Source organism: Hemicordylus capensis, chromosome 5 (assembly GCF_027244095.1).
Source record: "Hemicordylus capensis ecotype Gifberg chromosome 5, rHemCap1.1.pri, whole genome shotgun sequence".
In the NCBI taxonomy this organism is placed as follows: Eukaryota; Metazoa; Chordata; class Lepidosauria; order Squamata; family Cordylidae; genus Hemicordylus; species Hemicordylus capensis.
The window spans coordinates 102,954,661-102,975,795 of record NC_069661.1 but is presented as its reverse complement, the minus strand read 5'-3'; the positions used below and the strand labels follow the sequence as shown (position 1 = coordinate 102,975,795).

Sequence of the window (21,135 nt, the reverse complement as noted above, 5' to 3'; positions counted from 1 at the left end):
TTTTGAATTGAAACAGGGTTGTTTTCTTCCATGCTTGAAACAGGCCCTTTATTTAAAGGGCATTTTGTTTTGAGCGTGAGTCACTTGAAACGGCCCATTTTTAGTCAATGTTTTGCACATCCCTACAACAAACCTGGGTTATTTCTGCATAAGTAGGGATGTGCACGGAACCGCGGAGCTGTGGTCAGGCACTGGGGTGGGGGTCCCTTTAAGTGCAGGGGGAAGGTATATCGTGTGTCCATTTAGCATGCATTTGGGGCGGCAGGATACCTCCCTGCCACCCCTTCCCCCTCTGGCAGCATAAGGCTTCAGGAAACCTTTTGTGCATATGCATGTTGTGCGTGCGTGTCACATCTCCGTGATGTGTGCGCGCGATGTGGAGACGTGACGTGTGCATGCTCAAAAGGCTACCTGAAGCCTTTTGCTGCCAGAGGGGAAAGGGGCGGCAGGGAGGTATCCTGCTGCCCCAAATGCATGCTAAACGGATGCGTGTCGGCGGGGGACAAGCGGAGGGAGGGGTAGGTACACCCTCCCCCTGTCCTTAAAGGGACCCCCCCACCACAGCGCCCGAACCCCCCCCCCCCAAGGCCTGCAGAATGGCCTCCAGACCGGTCTGAGCACATCACTACTTGTAAGTGGGAAATAAAGAGCTCTATGAGTAATAGTAACTTTTCCCAAGGAACAGGGGTGTTGAATATTGTTATCTGATTTGCTTCTTGAATGATGAGTAGCATTCATTCCTCAAGGGCTCCTTTACAATCTCAATCAAATCCTCTGGACTGAGTACTTGTGCCTTATTTTTAAACCATCGTGCACACAAAGCAGAAGGCAATCTGCTGTGAGGACAAAAACAGAGAAGCGATCCTTGACACTGTTGCTGAAAAAGCTGGCAGCATGGAAGGTAGACAAAAATGGACCTCGTTTTTCAACTGTTAACAGATGCAGTGGATGTTTCTAACAAATTTGCATGAGGACACCTCTTTGAAGTGTGATATAATCAAGGTGTTGGTGTCAAAGTAACATGCCTACAAATAAAGGCCATACATGGAATGAAAGATAAATCTTGCAAGGAGGCAAAGATGCTTTCCCTATCTGTTTTAAAGAGTAAAATCCACCTGCAAAAGTATTATGCTATGGGTTGAGTTTAATTAAAAGGGCATCAACTTATATTGGAAGGGAGCCAAAGAGTTGCTTAGGTTCTTGCAAGGAACCCTGTAGAGTAGCCTTTAGAATTCATGACTTCTCTGAATAGCAGATTTCCATTCATTATTACAGTACAAACAGTGTGGGAATCTTCCCTGAGGTTCAGAATCAGTTTGGCATGGATGTTAAATGTATTGCAACATTATAACCCCCCTTATGCAGAGGAAGACAGGCTGTCACCTTCCCATTCAAGTTTGTGGAGTTCCATGTTTAGATGGTTCTAGTTAGAATGGCCACAACCATCTAAACATGGAACTATGTTCATATTCAAAGCCATTCATGTACATTTCCAGTAACCCTGCATGATAGGCCAGTATAATTATCCTTATATTGCAGGGGCAATGTGTAGATTTTTCATGCTCTAGTGCAGGGATTCTCAACGTTGGGTCCCCAGATGTTATTGGACTTCAACTCCCATAATCCTCAGCCAAAGGCCACTGGGGTTGGGGATTATGGGAATTGAAGTCTATTAACATCTGGGGACCCAACGTTGAGAATCCCTATGCTAGTGCATGCATATGGATACATGCATTTGGCAATTTCCCAGTTCTTAGCCACTACACTGCAGCCAATAGCCATATTGATGGCACAGACAGCTTTAGTCTTAATCAAGTATATCTGCATCAGCCATTATGTCATTCTGATTTTCAGAATTAAGTATTCAAAAATCCATTTTAATAAACTTCCTCTACTTCTTTAAGTGTTATACAGTCTCTAGATTAAGATATGAAATTGTACAACAGAAGGAATGACCAGCCATGCTTGTGTCTTCTGTTTAATTCAGTGGCAAATATAAATAACTCTCTGCACCATCTTGAGAGAAAGGCTACCACTCCAACCAAACACTTCTAAGTAGCTTCAATGAAGAGTGTAACTGTCTTTAAACATTCTCGCTTGAGGAGGAAAAACCCCTAAGATCCAGTTGCATGGACAAATGAGACAAGCACTTAATGCAGCTAAATTTATTCTTGCAACAGATTACATTTAACTGTGTAAAAAGTGGACAATGGTGGAGAAAAATCTTTTCTTAGTTTTAAAATAACTACTTAATACTGAGAGCTCTTACTGATAAACTGTGCATGTATATCCCCCCTCTCTTTTGCAGATAGTGAAATAAATCAAACCTACTTCAGTTCATTCACACTTCTCTCAGTCAAAATAACTATGCTTGCCAAAGAGAGGAACTAATAATATTAAAGACAACATTCTAGAGACTCGGTCTGTATGGCTAATGAAATAAAAATTACACTCCTCCACATGTGATGTTTTGCTAACCATGTTTCATAGACTTCAGACTACTTAAAAAACAAACAGGTTCCTAAGCCTTAGCAAATTACACAGACTTTGTATTTCGGTTTCTGCAGGCTTCCTTCCACTCAGATCTGAAAAGCTCTTTCACAGCTACCCTGCCCTTTAAGGTAGGGTAGCTGTGCACACAACGTTTATCATTAAAAACTCTGCTTGTAAGAGTAGTAGGTTTGATACCATTTCATGCATTTTGCCTTTCTTCTTGTTGATGGTTCTTCATGAAAAACATCATGTTTAAAACAAACAATAATTAGTTTATATAGCAAAAAAAGCAGCAGTATCAAAGAACTGCTATGTGTTGTAGGGCTGGGGAGAAAAAGAAAGGCTTTAAGTGTTCACAGATGATGGTGGATAATCTTCCTTCAACAGAATACATGAATGAGGTGGCCTCTGAGAGCAGCATCTAACTTGCTATTTGCATTTAAAAAATAACAAAAGTTAGCTTTACACATTATTTTGCCATTTTCTTCTACATAATTAAAAAGGTGACTACAAATAATTACAAAAATCCTGTCTTTAGGCAACCTATAATACACTGAGATTACTTAGCACTGGATAAATTTTCGAGATCACATCCAGTAATAAAGGTAATATGTCAACATAATTGAAGAATATTTCAGTAAAAATAGAATAAATAAAATAAAAATATTTAAGCAGTATTTAACAGGTTAATCAAAAAAAGGCATGAAACATCCAAGGCATAGTGAACATGGTTGCCTTGTGAGATATAAAAGAATGCATAGATAACAGAAGTGTCACTACAACATTGAGTAAAATCATTGGCATTTCTTCACACTTAACCCAGATATACATTTTGGCCGTGGTAGAAAAATGTGCTGAGAATTGCCGATCAGAACAAGGTCCATCTAAGCTTACATTTGGTTCCAACAGTGGCCTATGCCATGCCTCCAGGAGCTCGCAGGCAAGATGATGGCCTTCCTCACTGTTTATCTTTTGCATCTGGTATTCAGAGGTATTGCCTCTAAACATGGAGGTTCCATACACAATGCTTCTACGAATACGGTTCCTAGAAGTGTGTAAAAAGCTTAATTTTAAGGAATGGGGATGCTACTCTCAGCCAGTGGAACTTAAATGCTGAGATTTAACCACAACTTAATAGTTGCGGGATTAAAACTCTTAGTGTGGCAACTACTAGGAAAAGAAATGTTGTGTCTTCTTAATGCGTTCAGCAGGCATGTCTAGCTTTCTTTATTGCATTTTCTGCTGAATGTGAAGAGGTCATAGTCCAGAAAACAGATAATGGATTTGATACAAATGGATTAAGGTTTCCTGTGTGAGGTTAAGTCGCTAAGAACATTGGGCATAGCCATAGAATACAGACAGAACGACTTGTGTCCAACTTATTGAACTGTTTTGAGACATATGGCTGCCAGTAGTCAGCATGCACTTTCTGAAAATGGGGAGGACAAGAAAGAGGTTTGTTCAAGATTGCACCAAGAATGGAAGTACCTGGCTTAGACAGGCCCAAGCATTTGCTTGGTTTGAAAGTATGGGCCTGACATGTTGCTTTTAAAATTACAGCATGTAAGAAACCTAACTTTTAGAGCCATGAAGCCACCTAGCTCAACTCCTTCTGAATTCCTTCTTTCACACAAGTGGTAAATTCTCCTATACATCCTTTGCATAGGTGGTGATGTAATGTAACTAGAAAATTAAAGGGGGTTGTTGAAATGAAAATGTTGGTCTCTGCTCAATTCTGGTCTTGTTAACCTGCAATATAGACCTCTTAAAATGGAGGAGATTACTCAGGAAGACCATTATTAAATTCCAGCATAAGTTTTCCACCTGCAACAGTGTGGGCTAGTTCACACATGCATGCACATCACTTAATTCAACACTTGATGACTTGCAGCTGAATGTGTGAACCGACTCCATTGAGCGGCAGTGGGGTGTGCTTATTTCCACATGCAAGTCACCACTTGATGCTGGAGTCATCGAATGACAAACGTGCACGTGTAAATGAGCCATGTTACCTTTGGAGAATATAAAAGCAAGTTAGCACAACTCTTGTGGCAGTAGCAATTATTTTTGATGTGTGAGTGAAAAGGTTGAGGACCTGTTGGTATATATGTGTGCGCTGTGGGAAAATGGAAGTGCTCATAGATGCAGGTGAGGCTTTGGGGGCAGTTCACACTGGCTTGCTAAGCTCTAGGCTGTTCCCAGTTGCTGCTCTATTATATTCTTCTTCCACTTCCCACTCTGCAAGGCCTCAGAGCCACCTTACCAGCAATTAACGCTCTGAGGAAACCACTGCAGAGGACTGTATTTCCCAGCACTCTGAGTCCCTGTAATCTTGGAAAGCGTGCACAATTTCCCTTCAAGAAGCTGCCCAGTGCTGAGCAAAGCACAATACAGCACAGTGAGAATGGGAACCTCCACATGGTGGCAGAGTATTCAGCTTTGGCTGAAGCTTCACACAGGCCCAAACAAACAATTTGGGTTGATGGGAGCCGCCATTGGTCCCTGGGTCTTACAATGAAGGGTACTAGTCTACACTGACTGGTAGTGGCTCTCCACCGTTTCAGATGGAGAAGTCCCAGCCAGGCCTAGGTGGAGATGCCAGGGATGGGAGCTGGGGTCTTCTACATGCAAAGCAGATACTCTTCCACTAAGCTATAGTCCACCCCCATAGTAGAATATTGCAAAGTGGTTCACACATGGCTGCATGTTGCAGCCATGGCAGGGTAGCTCATCAAGTCTTGGGAGCACACGCCTTACTACTTCTGCACTCCCCCCAACCCCGCCCTTACAATGCAAAGTTGATGTGATCCACTCACCCAGTTTTTGTGGTGGTCTGAAGACATAAGGCGGCCCACATAGGGAATAATATCTGCTCACAGAACAAGGGTTTCTGTGCTAGAGGGGAGGGTGCAGTAACCCAAGTTGGGCTTCTTGCTGTCTACATAGACCATTCGTCACACATGAACCAGCCCCATTTCTGCCACTGTGGCTGACCGTGACTTTTATTTTGGCAGCTGTGCAGGTAAGCTTTGTGCTATGTCAGTGAATGAGAAATTGTTCATCTGAAAAACATTAAGAAGCCACCCAAAACAACACATGGCATAAGTACAATTTGGAGGAACTATCATGTGAAGCTAGCTGTGGAATCTGCAACAGGACATTTTTTACTTAGAATTTTGGAGCTCAAACATTGGAATCAGTTTGCATTAAACATAAGATCTATTAGAATTTTTATCACTTCTTATATTTACAATATTCTACAGCTCCTCATAAAGCTGAAAATTAAAATGGGTCTTGCGCAGCAAAAATGTATCATTTGTGTGTGCCAAAAAACTACTGGCTCAGCACCCAATCTCAGTGGGAAGAAATAAAGTAGGAGGACAAAAACTCAAGTACAGAAAGATCTGTATATGCTTGCTGGGTCACCTACTGTAACTCTAACAGTAAGAAAAGTAACAAAGGACACTTCCCACTGATGATGTTTTTTTCTTATGCTAGCTCACTGAAATCCAATTTTTGATACACTGGCAATTGTACACTACTGGTCATGTACTAAAGTTGTGGTTTTTAAGTTTTGAACATATAGGCCCATTTTAGTGTACAAGTATGAATGCATTTTGTAATAAGGGAAGACAATTGGCTTTAAGGTTTGAGGTCTTGTATATACTTCTGCAAGCCAATCCCTACATTTGCTTTCAGACTGTATGGGATTTAAAAAAAAAAAAAGATAACAGCATAAACTAGCAGCTAAGAAGATGTCAGGGGTTACCAGTGCTGGGGTGTGTTAGTTTCAAAATGAAAAGCTAATGCATCCTTCCAGATTGTTTTCTGAACTCTTAACTAGGATTTGGTATTTAAAAACACAAATGTCAAGACTGTCATAGGTCACTTGAAATAAGAATTTTCCACATGGGCAGCACTTCCATACAAGAAAAAGCATGCAAATCATACATAAATAATATCATATATGACATCTGCACATGCATCTATTTTATGTGTATACCTTGGCACACCATCACTGGGAAGTGATGACCAAGGGCAGTTTCCAAAGCACAGTATACACAGTGAAACAGGAGCAGAAGTGATTGTCACAAATTACTATGATATTGTTTGCACACACTTTTCTACACAGAAGTGTTACCTATGTAGGAATTATGTCATATTCAAAATGAACCTAAGGACAAACTAGACATGATGTTAAACGTGTCATTTGGGACTTATTGTCATTTTAAAGTAGCAGCTGCATGGAGACCCAATCGGTGCCGAGGATGGGGGGGTGGGGATTTATTTTATCTTAATTTTTGTGCCCTTTTCCTGCTGAACCTCTTCTTCCTAAGCTCGGATGAGTTTCCTGAAAACACCATTGCAGCAGCTGGCACCTTTGGGATCCCTTTAGCCTCAAGGGGGAAGGGATTCAGTGGGGAAATGGCACAGAAGGGTTAAACACCCCTTCCCCTGCAGTCCTGGTCTAGATTGGTCTCCTGCATGGCTATCGTAAATTGAAAATAAGCCCCAAATGAGATACTAATGATTTAATATTGCATTTAAATTTGGCCCTAATTTACAGATAAAAGATGAAGAAATGTTACTATGGGGTACAAGATGGAAGACTGGTTAATGAATGCAGTTTTGTAAACATTTTTAAAAGCCTAGTGTTTCTACAACAATACAATGGTAACTAATACTTGGTAAGTATGTCGGTGTTAAAAATGAAGGGAAAGTGCTATAGGATTTTAGGACTACTTGTGGCAAATCCAGCTCAGAATGGTGGTGAGACTATCCATTTGGGCATGGTTCTCTCCAAGAATATTAGGATTAATTCACTAGGAGTAGTGTGCCATATTCCTTTCTGGTGTACGTGTAGATTTAAGTAATGTTCATAGTATTTACAGTCAGAAAACAGACCTCCCACTTCTCATGGTGCATAACTCACAGCAAAAAAATAAAATAAAATAATTACTCATGCTTCTTTTCATATCACATGATGGTGGCAAGAATGAGAGAACATGCTTGTCGAATATCATTTTGATAAGGGTAAATTCTTTGAAGACAAAGCATCACCAATTTCAACTGGAAGGCCAAAAATCAGTTCATCTTTTTTAGTGTGGCTACTGTATCTTCCGCTCGGTGTTCCAAGAATCCTTGTTTCCCCCCAGGTCTGCTATGGTGTATCGGAAACAGGGCGTTTCTGTTTCAAAGTGTCAATGAGGGACAACACCCCTCGTTTTACATTAGTTGTGACTCTTCTGGTCATTGAGTCTGCAGGAGGCGGAGGCGGCCGAAGCTTCTGTGAAGGCGGTCTGGCTACCAAGCACTTCTGATATCGTAGCTGCAAGGAAGCAAAGGTGTTCTGCAGTCATCCGTGTGGCTCTGTACTTTCAGCTTTACAAGTCATGATAGAAATGCAGTGTCTGTTAATGTGTACAAGGGTCTGCCTCTGAATGGGCAGGCCTGTACAACTTACCACTCCCCAAATGCAGCCCACTCTTGGGAGACCTTTGAGAGGCTTGGTACACTTCTGGTTATGCTGCTTGAAATGGTGCGCTTCCACCAATGGATCACGAGTTGTGCAGGCCTGCCCTAAGGCACGCCATCCTAGAATGGATCTTTCCTCACAGATAGAGTTCTATGGCTTCAGCAATTCCTTCTATTCTTATTATAATGTTTTTTCACTACAATTATATTATACTGTAGACAACAATCAACGCACACAAATAGAAACCATTGCAGTTTAGATGGGGCATAAGTGGTCCTTTTTAACAAAGCCAATAACAACTCCGCATGTCAGCAGATTTGTCATGAGCTTTATATATCGAAATCTAATATAATCTAATGTTAGTAGCTGGGATTGAGTATTACCCTGCTCTGTTCATTCTCAGGTTAGTGCTAATATTTCCTTCTCTAGCCCAAGGGAACAATTGACAATTTTAAAGGATGATACCCACCAAACACTCTGAAAGCAGATGCTGAATAATACCATTGAAGCAGGGAACTCTGGTTATTCTCATCAATCTTGTAATTTGTTCTTTCCATTGTCCCCTTTCTACAGAGACATATTGTTCTCTTGCAAGAGGCTAGAAGCTTGTTTCCTTGTTCTGATGTGCTATGCTATTTTTCTGGTTTTCAGTCTGTGCACGTAATAGTTCGTGATACTGAGCCTTAAAGCACAGGAGGCAAGGAGAACTGACACTAATATTTAGAATCAATGTGTTAAGATCTAGGAACATAGGAAGCTGCCTTTCCATCGTCAGACCATTGGTCTATCTAGTTCAGTACTGTCTACACAGACTGGCAGCAGCTTCTCCAATGTTACAGGCTGGAGTCTTTCTCAGCCCTATCCTGGAGATGCCAGGGAGGGAACTTGGAATCTTCTGTTCTTCCCAGAACGGCCCCATGTCCAGGCCTGCTCAACTTAGCCCCCCCGTCAGCTGTTTTTGGACCACAGTTCCCGTAATCCCCAGCCAAGGGATTATGGGAACTGTAGGCCAACATCTGCAGGAGGGCCCAAGCTGAGCAGCCCTACCCTAAGGGGAATATCTTTACAGTGCTCACATGTAGTCTCCCATTCAAATGCAAACCAGGGCAGAACCTGCTTCGCAAAGGGGGCAATTCATGCTTTCTACCACAAGATTAGCATCTAAGTTCAGCGCTAAACAGAATAACTGACTTAGCAGGCACATCAAAAAGCTAACTAGAATTTGTGTGTGCCATCAAGTTGATTTTGACTCCTGGCGCCCACGGAGCCCTGTGGTTGTCTTAGGTAGGATACAAGAGGGGTTTACCATTGCCTCCTCCTGTACAGTATGAGATGATGCCTTTCAGCATCTTCCTATATTGCTGCTGCCTAATATAGTATCAGTGGGGATTCAAACCGGCAACCTTCTGCTTGTTAGTCAAGCATTTCCCCGCTGCACCACTTATTTAATTGCAGCTTCATATTGTGTTCACACTAAATACCACAAAATAAAAACCTGGTAGAGATATAATATACTGCTTGCTTGAATGCTCTGCTATTTACACAAGTTCTGTTACAGTTTTCTATGGTCACTTACCATACAAGCAGCCTGAACAGCTTCTGATACATTGCCTGCATTAGGCTCACACCAAAAAACGTGGCACTCAAAATGCTGGTTCCCCGTATCCATAATGAAGGCAAACGAGTGGACATCTTTACCCACTCCCATAAAAGACAAGAACCGTACACGACATTCCACCACAATTTCTTCTTCATTCTAGTTAGGCAGGAAGAATTCTTGTTACTACAAGTTTTGGTTTTCGAGCTAGAGTTTAAATACTTTGCTCATCTGGGTGCTCAAGTATTCTTTGAATATAATTGTATCAATTCCAAGCTAAGGGAGCAAGCCTGAAGTAATCTTTCAAAATACACAGAGAAGAGGCTGACTAAGGTAGCTGGCATTGAGCACCCCAAGGTTGCCATACAGCTTCATACACAAATGAAGTATTCTTCCAGTGTTCTATCCTTTTTTAAGACTACAAAACAGCACAATGAAAACATCTATTTCTTTTATTCAAATGTCAGCTTAAGCAGGTGTTCCAGTAAACACTATATATGAGAAGCAGATGCCATAGCTAAAAACTAGAGCTACTTTTACAAGTAAATTACCTGTAACGAACAACCAAGAGGCTTGTGGTACCTTAAAGACTAACACATTTATTATAGCATAAGGTTTTGTGAGCTAGAGACCTCTTAGTTAAGTGCATGAAGACTGGCAGGTCTAAATATACAGAGATATAGAGGAGGAAAAGTCCATTTCTTTAAAATATGATCAATAACTACTTTTGAATGTCAGGTGTGGGTCAATGTATCGGTCCCGGTCCATGTTTACTGGTCACGAATCTGACACATCATGAAACTGAAGGAGTGAGGCCTAGTAGTGCAGGCCAGCATAGCATAGTGGTTAGAGTGTTGGACTAGGACTGGGAAGACCTGAGTTCGAATCCCCATTCAACCATGAAACTCACTGGGTGACTCTGGGCCAGTCCTGTATCTCGCGGCCTAATCTACCTCACAGGGTTGTTGTGAGTATAAAAATAACCATGTACACCACTCTGAGCTCTTCAGAGGAAAAGCGAGATATAAATGTAATAAATAATAGTCCATGCTGAATGCCAATGCTGCAATAAATGTGATAGTAGCCTTAAAAGGCCACAAGACTGGGTTGTTTTTTCTGCAACAGACTAACATGCCCACCTCTCTGGAAGTAGCCTTCATGTAATTTTTATAAAAATAACAAAAATTGAAAGCATAATAAATGAGAAAATAGTAACATATGGCATAAATGAACAAACTGAAAATGCCATGAAAATCACACATTTGTTGCTAAATGTGTTCTGACACTGCATATGACAGCTTTTATTTATCCCCAATAAACCTGAATAAAAGGAAAGTTGGAAGGAAAAAATAAACACTGGGTAAATAAAATGTATAGTACAAGAGTCAAATTCTAGTATCAACTCAAATATTCCTTTGTACATTTCTAATTTTAGAGAAGCCAGGTTGTGCCTTACTCCTTCACTGATGACTGTCACGGTAGCATCAGCAACATTCATGGTGACGGGCATCCAATCCTCTCTGCTAGAGGAAGCCAAGAGACTTTCTATAGCACCATTCAGTGTCTCTATTCCTGCAGTTGTAGAGGGAGGAAGACAACAAAATCACTAAAAGAGTGGCAGGCATTGTAGTGGCTAGCATGTTGGACTTGGGAGAGCTGGTTTCAAATCCTCACCAAGCCCTGAAGCTCACGGCATCACCTTGGCTCACATACTACCAGCCTTGACATGAGGATAAAATGCAATACAATGTACCGCCCCGAGATCTTCAGAGGATGAGCCACAGCTCAGTGGTAGAATGTCCCAGATTCAATCCTTGGTGTCTCCTGGTAGAGCTGGGGAAAACCCTTGTCTGAAACTCTGTGGAGTTGCTGCCAGTCAGAGTATACTGAGCGAGATGGACCAATGCAGTGGTGGAACGAGGACGCTGGTGGCCCCTGTCTATCCCGCTGCCGCCACCGCCCCAACCACCCTTGCCATGCACCCTGTGTCATCAGATGCAGGGGGCATAACCATGTTAGCAAATGGAGCAGTGTGCCCTGTTTGCAAGTAAACTTCGGCCGGCGCCACATTTTCAGTGCGGCCGGTAGTGCCTCTTCTTTCTTGCAAAAGCAGAGGCACATGTTCCCAGCCAAGCTGGCCACGCAGTGGTGGCTCCGCCCCAGACCAATGGCCTGACTCAATAAAAGGTAGCTCCCTGTGTGAAAGGGTAAAATAGGAAAGCTATCCATAATAAAGAGTGTCAGTGCTGAAGAGTGAAGCTGCTATGGTCAGCCCCAAATGTAATTTGAAAAAATGTAATTTGAAAAAAAACAATTCTGGCAGGTGATTATACTTAATCACTAATTTGATGTGTGAAATCAGAGCTGAAGTGGCTGACGTTATTCTTCTTTCAGTTCCAATCAACTGGTATTTTTCTTCTTATTTTGATGCAAGTATTTAGAATGGGACAGATGGGCAAATACCAAATTTGGTTGCCTAAGGAAAAATTGGCCAGGCTTCAAGAAGCCACTTTTAAGTGTGCCTGAGGACTTGGGCATGTCCGGTGGGATAACTGCCTCTGTCTTGCTTTGCATATCTGACCTTCAGGCCATATCACAAACTGCTTTTCAAAGTCCCCTCAGTTTTAGAAGTAGTCTACTATGAGTAATGGGAGGGAGGGAGGGAGGGAGCTTGGGCAATGCAAGCCAAAGCTCCATGGGGGTGAATGGCTCCTTTGGATCCTAGGTATTGTGTTTGAGCAGGCCCTCAGTCAGCAGTCTGACCATGTTTTCTCTCACTTGGCAGGCAAATCCTGGAAGTTAGTCTTTCATGAAGGGTTATGATTATTATGACACTGATCTTTCATGCTGTATGTATCCCTGCAGAGGGACAGTGAATCTTAACCTAGCATAAACGATATCACATCAATTATGTCACATAATTAATGAAATATAACTATCTGGATCCATGCTCACAGTCAACAAATGAGATCCACACTCTTCACACACTCACAGTCACAAAAATATTAGAGTAACAACTTATCCCAAACATGCAAAGTCTGGAGCAGATCTAGGCATGCTTTAACTCCTGTTCTTCTTTATCTTGCCAAGGGCAGAAAGAAATTAAGGTGCTGAAGGACAACAATGAACACAGTTGTGAATGATGCTGCTACATACCCACTGGCTTAGCTACAGGCAACATGCCCAAGTACTGTACATGGAACTTCTGGACCAGCTCAGTCTTTGGTGTTGGGAAATCTACTGCATGGGAACAAAAATCAATTTCAGCTTATCAACAGTCACAGCAGGCAAAACATTCTTATTTCAATGACAGAAGAAAATAATTTACCAGGTAATTGCTCTCTAGGGGTTCCGTTATTGATCCCAATAAATCTGCGCTCCTTCTATCCCATATTAAAAAGCTGATTTCTGGGGCAATTAAGGAAGAGAGTGCCACAGCCTTTCATTCTTATCATATATGTGGCTGTGTTCTAGTGTCACAGGCTAAGGAAGCTGGCCTAAAGATGCCTCATAATCAAAGGAATATGCATATGTTCAGCACAAAGGCTGCAGCAGGTGCCATAGCTTAGTAGCTGAACACATGTTGTGCATCCAGCTCTTCCCAGGTTCCATCCCCAACATGTCTAGTTAAAAGGATTCCAAGCAGGGATGGAAAAGACCTTGGCCAGCCACAGCCAGCTAGAGTCACTAAACAGAAGCAGGTCAGATAGACCAATGATCCGATTCAGGATAAGGCAGCTTCATATGAGCAAACCATAAGTTTGGCAATTGATTTACATGACACTGATTTACATATAGCCTTTTAATTCCAAACCACTTGATTAAACCAATATTGGCCTGAAAAGCGTTAGATATATACTGAGATGTAAAAGGCTGAGCTTCACTTATTGGCCGACAGCTTGACTAATTAAGTGCAGGTGCAAAGAGGGATTGTGGGGACACAATTAGGGCTCACATGCAATTCCCCCAGTTCCTCTATATGTACACTGTTGTGCAAGCAGGTGAACGTCCCCATTATGCCCATGTTCCGGAGGAGAGGCAACACAATGATGAAACAGTGCCATGTTTCCTCTCTTCCAGAACATGAACAGAATGAACATTTCATCCACTGGCACAACAGGATGTATGCAGAGCAGTATATGTGCTACACACTTTTGGTCCTATGGTTGGGAATGATGGGAGTTGTATTCCAGCAATTGCTGGAGGGCTAAAATTGTGCAGGCCTGATGAGGAGGGACTGGGGGAGTTGTGTACAAGCCCCAGTCAAGTTCCAGCAGTCCTTCGTTACACAGGTGCTTCATTAGTCAGGATGTCAGCTGCTGTTTTTTTGGAGACAAATGGATAAGACCCCTAAACAATGGATTGTTGAGTCAACAGGTATGTGCTTAGGGTGGGAAGTGCCTGCCGCTGAACCAAATCACCACCACAAAACATGATACTACACTAGTGTGACATAAACACTGAGCATTTTATTGACACATTGACCCACAATCCTCAAGTGGATTTATACAATCTTTTACAATCAACATGAAGTGTAAGTAAAGCATGGAATCTGCTGGCCACTCAATGGCAAAAAAAAAAGACCAAGCTTATCATTTCTCCACTTTTATAGTGCAGTAGAATGCTTCTGTGGTAGAAGGGGCAGTATATTTCTGACCATGTGATCATTGTTTAGGAGGACCTCTCTCTCTCTGGTTATTGAAATAACCCCAACAAATGTTCTTTGAATACAATGCCTGGTTGCAATTTAATATGGAAGAGTAAGTCTTTGAACCCTGCTGTGAACCTTGCTTCTCTCACAGAAAAATAGCTTGGCCTGTCCTACCCTAAAGTGGATGTAGGCTCTTTGTTTCTCGCCATTAATCTTTCTTTCAATTCACTTAATCAAAATTGTTGATGTTCCTACCTAATAAGGAAATTCTGACGTTTGGATCGACTGTAACTTGTCTCAACTAGTTTATTTTTAAATCATTATAAAGACAATTCAGTCTTCACAATAACAAACAATGGAACATTTCAAAATGAAATACGGGTAAAATAAATTATTATGCAGTGAAGATCAGGTCCCAGCTCTACGGTACCTTGCAAGGGAACATCAAGGGTGGCATTTGTCCGCTCTTGTAACGAGCTGCAAGCCACAGCTTTGGCATTCTTCCGTTCAGCCATAATCTGGAGAAGATGGTGAAAATAAAGCATTTTTCCCAACATATAGTACAGTAGCAGCTACAGATGGCCCCCATTATTTGTGAGGGTTCCGTTCCCGCCAATTTCTGTGGATAACAAAACCATGGATAAAGAAACCTTAACCCTATGGGGATTGGGGGTGGTGGGGGTGCTGAAAATCACAAGAAAAAGCAGGAGGAAGCAGAAATAAGCTCAGTACCTTGCTCTTCAGCTATGCCCCCAAAACTTGTCCAATTTTTGTTCGTTTTTTAGGGTTTTTTTTTTTGTGTGTTGTTGTTGCAGAAAAGAGCCACAAAAAGGCTCAGCACTACTAAGTGGTGGCAGGAGATGACATCAGATGAAGATTTCTGTTTTATAGTAAAACCCAGGATTGGTTAAGAAAATAAAGTTGCAACTTTGTGCATACTTTCTTGGAAGTCACTAGGTTAACTCCATTGAGCTCTATGACGTTTATTTCTGAGTATTCATGAAAAAAAATTGGGCTCCATGCATTTAAACCAGGGCACCCCAAGTTCAGTCCTCCTCAGATGTTGGACTACAACTCCCATCATTCCTGCCTATTGGCCACTGTGGCTGGAGATGATGGGAGTTGTGCAGTCTAAAGGGCCTTCAGTTGAAGAGCAGAAGTTGTGTAGTCCTGATTTAAACTCACTGAACAAATTAGGAGATCTAAATCTGCAGTGCAGGGGCGGAGCCACAACTGAGCAAATGGGTTGAAAGAACCCAGGCCGCCAATGAAAAGGGCTGCTTGAGCCCCCGCTGCATGTGATGCCACATGCAAAGGGAACATGGCCCAATTGCCAGAAGGCCTGCCCCAGTCCTCCCCCTCTCATTTCCAGGCAGCGCTTGCTGCCTGACAGCATTTGTTTCCCTTCCTAATGCTGTTAAGCAGCAAACGCTGCCTGAAATGAGAGGGGGGAAACTCACTCGGGCTATCCCAAGCCTGAGCCACGTGCATAGGCCACCGTTTGGCTGGCTCCGCCACTGCTGCAGTGAAATCGATACTGAAATCCATTATGAAAAAAACAATGGCAGAACCAATGGGCAGATTTAAGCCCCCCACTAATCCACCAGAAGATATTTGTTCTCTTTATAAAATGTACTATAACAAAAAAGGATACTATATACAGTACACATTATTTGCAATCTGGTACTCTAGCAACCTGGCCCTTTAAACGACTACATCCAAAAATATATTTGTAGGACTACTGCACGGGTTCATTCCAGTTTGGTTCTGTAAGCTGACACAGAGTACCCCAGCTTTGCACAGCAACCTGGGGTGATGCTATTGCAATGCAACAACCACCATGAACCTCCTGGAAGGGCTGTTGAGCACAGAGAATTTTCATGGCACATATGTGGGCGTGGCATCTACAGCAGAAGCAGATACCTGGGGCAGGTCTATGGGCAACTCATCTGCAACCTTATGAGCCTTTCTCCCCTGCCCTTTGAATCAGCCCCATTTAGTCTAAAACATTAGGCAGCATGGCAGGATTGTTTGCTTCCATGGCCTGCCTGCTCCCCAAACTGCCCTAGAGACTAGGGGTGTGCATGGGATGGCGTTTGCATTCCGTCCCATGCTCAGAATGGAAGGCAAATGCCCTGGGTTGTTCTACTGGAGCAACTGGCCAAGCTGGTTGTTCCGATGGAACGACCCCGTTCTGAGTCGGAACATTTTGAGTACCATTTTGTACTCATAGGAACATAGGAAGCTGCCATATACTGAGTCAGACCTTAGGTCCCTCTAACTCAGTATTATCTACACAGACTGGCAGCGGCTTCTCCAAGGTTGCAGGTAGGAATCTCTCTCAGCCCTATCTTGGAGATGCCATGGCGGGAACTTGGAACCAAGATGCTCTTCCCAGAGCAGCTCCATCCCCTAAGGGATGTTACAGTGCTTACATGTAGTCTCCCATTCATATGCAACCAGGGCAGACCCTACTTAGCTAAGGGGACAAGTGGTGTTTGCTTCCACAAGACCAGCTCTCCAAAATGATGATGTTCTGGCATCCTATAAACCATGATGGTTTATATAATCATAACAGAATCCAACTGCTAAACAGAATCCAGAATTAAAAATAATAAATTAGGGATTGGTAACTTTAGGCCTGGATTGAAATGCAATTGTTTAAAGCTGAGTGCATACATGCATATGTGTGTGTATTTGTGTGTGAGAGAGAGAGTTTCTGAGAGGATTTAGAATAGGGAAATGGTAGATGGGAATGGGTTAAGCATCCTTTCCCCCTCTCTCAAACACCCCTTGAGAAGTTGTTTTTTACTGTACAAAAAGGGCTGTCAGGTACCACTGTGAATGGGAGCAGAGCAAGGCTGAAGAGGGTAGTTGCCAATACAAGGGACAAGGATGGCTGCCTGATTCAGGAGGAAGAAAACTACCAGAGCAGCAGAGAAGAGAGGCAGCAAAAAGGAGCAGTTGTGAGGGCTAAATCTCGAGGAGGCTGAGAGGACGAGTGGAAGGTTGAGCTTCTTTCAAGACATTTTTAAGCGGCTGATTTGAGCTGGTCTGGCCCTAAAGACTCTTCAAACAGAGGCCGCACTTCTCGATGCCACAACACCGAGCAGTGAGAGCATCACTATCTGCTTGGAGAAACTAGTCAGCTGAAGAAAAGGCAAAAGAGATTAGAGGCCATTAGAAGCCTGGCAATGCACTGATCAGTGAAGAACAGGAGCTGACCGGAGGGAAGGCTTCTGATCAGACTAGCAGTTAAACTGATTCTAGGCAGTGACTGAACCCTTTTGCAAAATCATAGGGCTTGAACACTGAGACTAAATCTCCATTCACATGTTATGTTCAACATTGGTAAATCAGTGTATATGGGTACAATTATTTACACACTGTGTTCAATGGACATACAGTAGTACATTTCTCATTAGAATCCTGCATTTAAGAGTGCCTGTACCCAGGTTCACTTTTAAAATGAACACAGGTACAGTCATTCACGCAAAAACATGTACACGTGTACTGATGTCAAACAGGGCTTAATTGTCCCTCTGCCTAAAGGGTGGGGGGAGTGGCCTTTTAAAATATGCTTGACATTCAGTGTTCCTTCAAGCAGTAAGTTATATTGGGAAGGGAGCTAGGCAGAATCTAGCTTTTACGTTTCAATATGGGATTGAATTCAATCCAGCTATAAGTACAACCCTTTCCTATTCTACTGTTTCTGTTTAATAACTATTCCCTAAACAATATCCTTTTATTGTTTCTCTTTAATAAATATATTCTTTTGTTGTAAGTTTACCCCAGGTATTCCTGGCGTTTTACTCCACATCCAACCTAATTCACCACCTCCAGTAGAGAGGATATTTAAATTCAAAGTAGGACAATTAATGAATAGTTATATGGTGACAGTGGATGTATTTTGGGCAAGCAAATCCCTTACCTGGGTTAAATACTGTAAGGAGGTGTACAGTCACCTTTCATTATGCAGGGACATGCTTCATGTAATGTGTTTGAGATGAAAATGGAGGAGTCTGTTCACATTATCATAATTCTCTTTGTGATCACTGCAACTATCCAGTAATAGTCTATAGCCTTCTTTGTCGCAGACGACAAGATAAGATCATGAATTTTTGTCAGGGCTGTAAAGCAAGTTTTTAACTTCCTTTAGTTTTTAAATGTGGGGCAGGGGCAGCAGTAGGAGTGGAAGTAAAGAAGGCAAGGGAGCAACTCCAAAATGGTGCTCATGTTACAGACCCTTTGAAAGATTTCTTAAGCCAGACAGAAAAAACTTGCCTTAGAACAGATTTCGTGCAGGCTTGTGGCGATAGCTTTTGCTGGTGTGTCACATCGAAATACGTGGCATTTCAAAATTCTTGTCTCTTTGTCTCTTGCTACATATGCGAAGTCCCTGTGTAAACAAAATCAATCAGCGTATTAGAATTAACAGCAACCACACACAAAAAGATCTGCTGTTCTCTTTTTAAAAGCACACCTGTACTGTCAGAGCACTTTTGTCTCGGCCCACCAATGGTGACTGCAGCAGCTCCCTTTGCCTGTCTGCTCTATGGAGAAAGCAGGCAGAGTCAAGCAAGAGGGTTTGTTCTGACCTTCTCCTTACTTATCCCGGCACATGTTGGGCTTTTGGGGTGGGATGGCTTGGGAAGAGGTCAGTTTGTGCCCCCACAGGCACCACTGTTAGCTAGGGCACAAATCCTCTCATGTCCTGCCCAAGGGGCAATGTTTCTCTCTGTTTATTTGTACAGTGAACTTTTCATATTACAATTTTATAGTCCATACTGAGTGGATCCAGGATTGTTATTCACATGGCATCATTTGCTCCATCGCATATTCTTTTAGTATTTTACTTTAGATAGCTCATTACATCCTTGTGCACTTCTTACTCAGAGGACTATTCTTTTTTCTTACAACTCCCAATCAAAGGCACCATCTTGGCAGAAGGCAGGGGATAGCAGCACCCCACCCTCAAATTTCCTACCAGATGTGAGGAGCACCTATAACTATCTGTCAACTCACTCTTTGTACACGCCGATGACTGTTATGGTTGTAAACAACTGCATCAACTAAAGTACTAGGCCAAAGGCACAAAAAACAAGAAGGATCGTGTGTGCTTGAAATGCGCTGCAAATCTTGCCGTAGCTATTCTGAGATACCTTAATGAAAATCTTCTCTTCCAGGGGGGCGGGGGAGAATCCATTGCCTGATCACTCCCTGCTCTGAAATGGCATTCCTGTCTCCAGTTATTCTCTTTAATTGTCTGCACAGAGATCTGAGGTGACAATAGGTGTATGAAATACAGCTTGCTATACATGCCATAAGATTATCATGCTAGATGACAAAATTATTGGCCCAGGCAAGGAGACATGATATCAGCAGACTCCTTCCATCTTTTCTTCTAAACCAGACACATCACACTAGGCACAAATGGTGGTGGTGGGAGGGGGGAGGGGACAACCGCACAACCATCTGTTAGAAAATCATCCATCAACTTTAGCAATCAAATGTGGATCTTTCCTTCCGGCAAGTTCCAGATGAGAGGGTGACTTCAATAATTAATCAAACCAAGTAGGCAGTTTAGGAAAATCCATAACCACAGTTTGCAAGGGTGTTAGACTGGAGCAGAGGTTCTTTTTGAATACTACTGGAGAGGATCAACCTGGTTCAGGCCCTGCTGTGCTTCCAAATGCATTTTTCCCTTGTGATTCACACCTTCCCTCTATTACTACCAAGGTACATTGACCTTGAGCATCCGTGACAAGAGTAATCTCCTGTGTAAAAGCTGGAGAGGTAGCGAGGATATTGCCTCTGCACTGCAAGAATTGTTTAATGTCGAACATGTCACTACAGACCTCACCTTTGCTTTTTTATCTACTTCCCTTACTTTGGAATCCTTCCTGGGTCACTTGCTCTGTTAACTTTAATTCTACTCAGCTCATTTCAAGCTGATTAATATGAGGAGAGATTTATGGTGAAGCTGTTGCTTGCTTCATTGAGGAACTGGTTGGGAAACTTACAGACAAGGGAAAGGATTTGCCTTCTGCATCATGCTAACCCTTTGTGAGGCAGCAACATTTGGTTATCTTTTTTCAGATGGTGCTTCCTCTTCTTCAAAAAAAGCTTAGAGTGGCATACGTGGAGTTATTTCATTTTATTCCTTCAACAGCTGTTTGAGGGAGGTTTCAGCCATGAGTACAGCTGGGCAGAAGTCACCCAGTGAGTTAGGAACATAGGAAGCTGCCATATAATGAGTCAGACCATAGGTCCATCTAGCTCAGTATTGTCTGCACAGACTGGCAGCGGCTTCTTCAAGGTTGAAGGCAGGAATCTCTTTCAGCCCTATCTTGGAGATGCCAGGGAGGGAACTTGGAACTTAGATGCTCTTCCCAGAATGGCTCCAACCCTTAAGGCAGGCCTGCTCAACTTTGGCCCTCCTGCAGATGTTGGCCTACAACTCCCATAATCCCTGGCTATTGGCTATTATGGCTGGGGATTATGGGAGTTGTAGTAAAAAAACAGCTGGGGCGCCTAAGTTGAGCAGGCCTGCCCTAAGGGGAATATCTTACAGTGCTCACACATCTAGTCTCCCATTCATATGCAACCAGGGTGGACCCTGCATAGCTAAGGGGCCAAATCATGCCTGCAACTACAAGACAAGCTCTCCTCCCTAATTTTAAGACCACCTAAAGAACTGAACTCAGGTCTCCCTGTCCAACAGCCTACTCACTACACCACATTGAACATAAGCTGTGATGGCTAATTTATTCCATAGGGAGAGCAAAAATAACCAGGTCAGACTGGTGCTCATGTCAGGGACAGGCATCCTTAGAGGCAAAGGACAGGCAAGACTCAGGTCTTTCTGGGCTCAGAGTTAGATCTAGGAATTGTACTGGGTGGAGCAAATGAAGCAAA

General features: G+C 42.7%; 1 protein-coding gene across 19 annotated transcripts in view; it reads right to left on the bottom strand.

The window, feature by feature from the left end:
* Positions 1-2,150: 2,150 nt before the first annotated feature.
* The window catches only part of APBB2 (amyloid beta precursor protein binding family B member 2), a 251,129-nt gene continuing 232,144 nt past the window's right edge, over positions 2,151-21,135 (bottom strand). For 17 of the 19 annotated variants that reach the window (XM_053253571.1, XM_053253575.1, XM_053253568.1 and 14 more), the window contains 6 exons: positions 18,502-18,616; positions 14,648-14,735; positions 12,723-12,806; positions 11,023-11,138; positions 9,546-9,725; positions 2,151-7,822 (listed from right to left, as the gene is read on the bottom strand). In XM_053253571.1, coding sequence (XP_053109546.1) covers positions 7,655-7,822; positions 9,546-9,725; positions 11,023-11,138; positions 12,723-12,806; positions 14,648-14,735; positions 18,502-18,616 — 751 coding nt within the window. In that variant the 3' untranslated portion in view covers positions 2,151-7,654. The remainder of the gene's footprint in view (positions 7,823-9,545; positions 9,726-11,022; positions 11,139-12,722; positions 12,807-14,647; positions 14,736-18,501; positions 18,617-21,135) is intronic. The other 2 variants (XM_053253573.1, XM_053253583.1) reach the window with 1 other exon arrangement.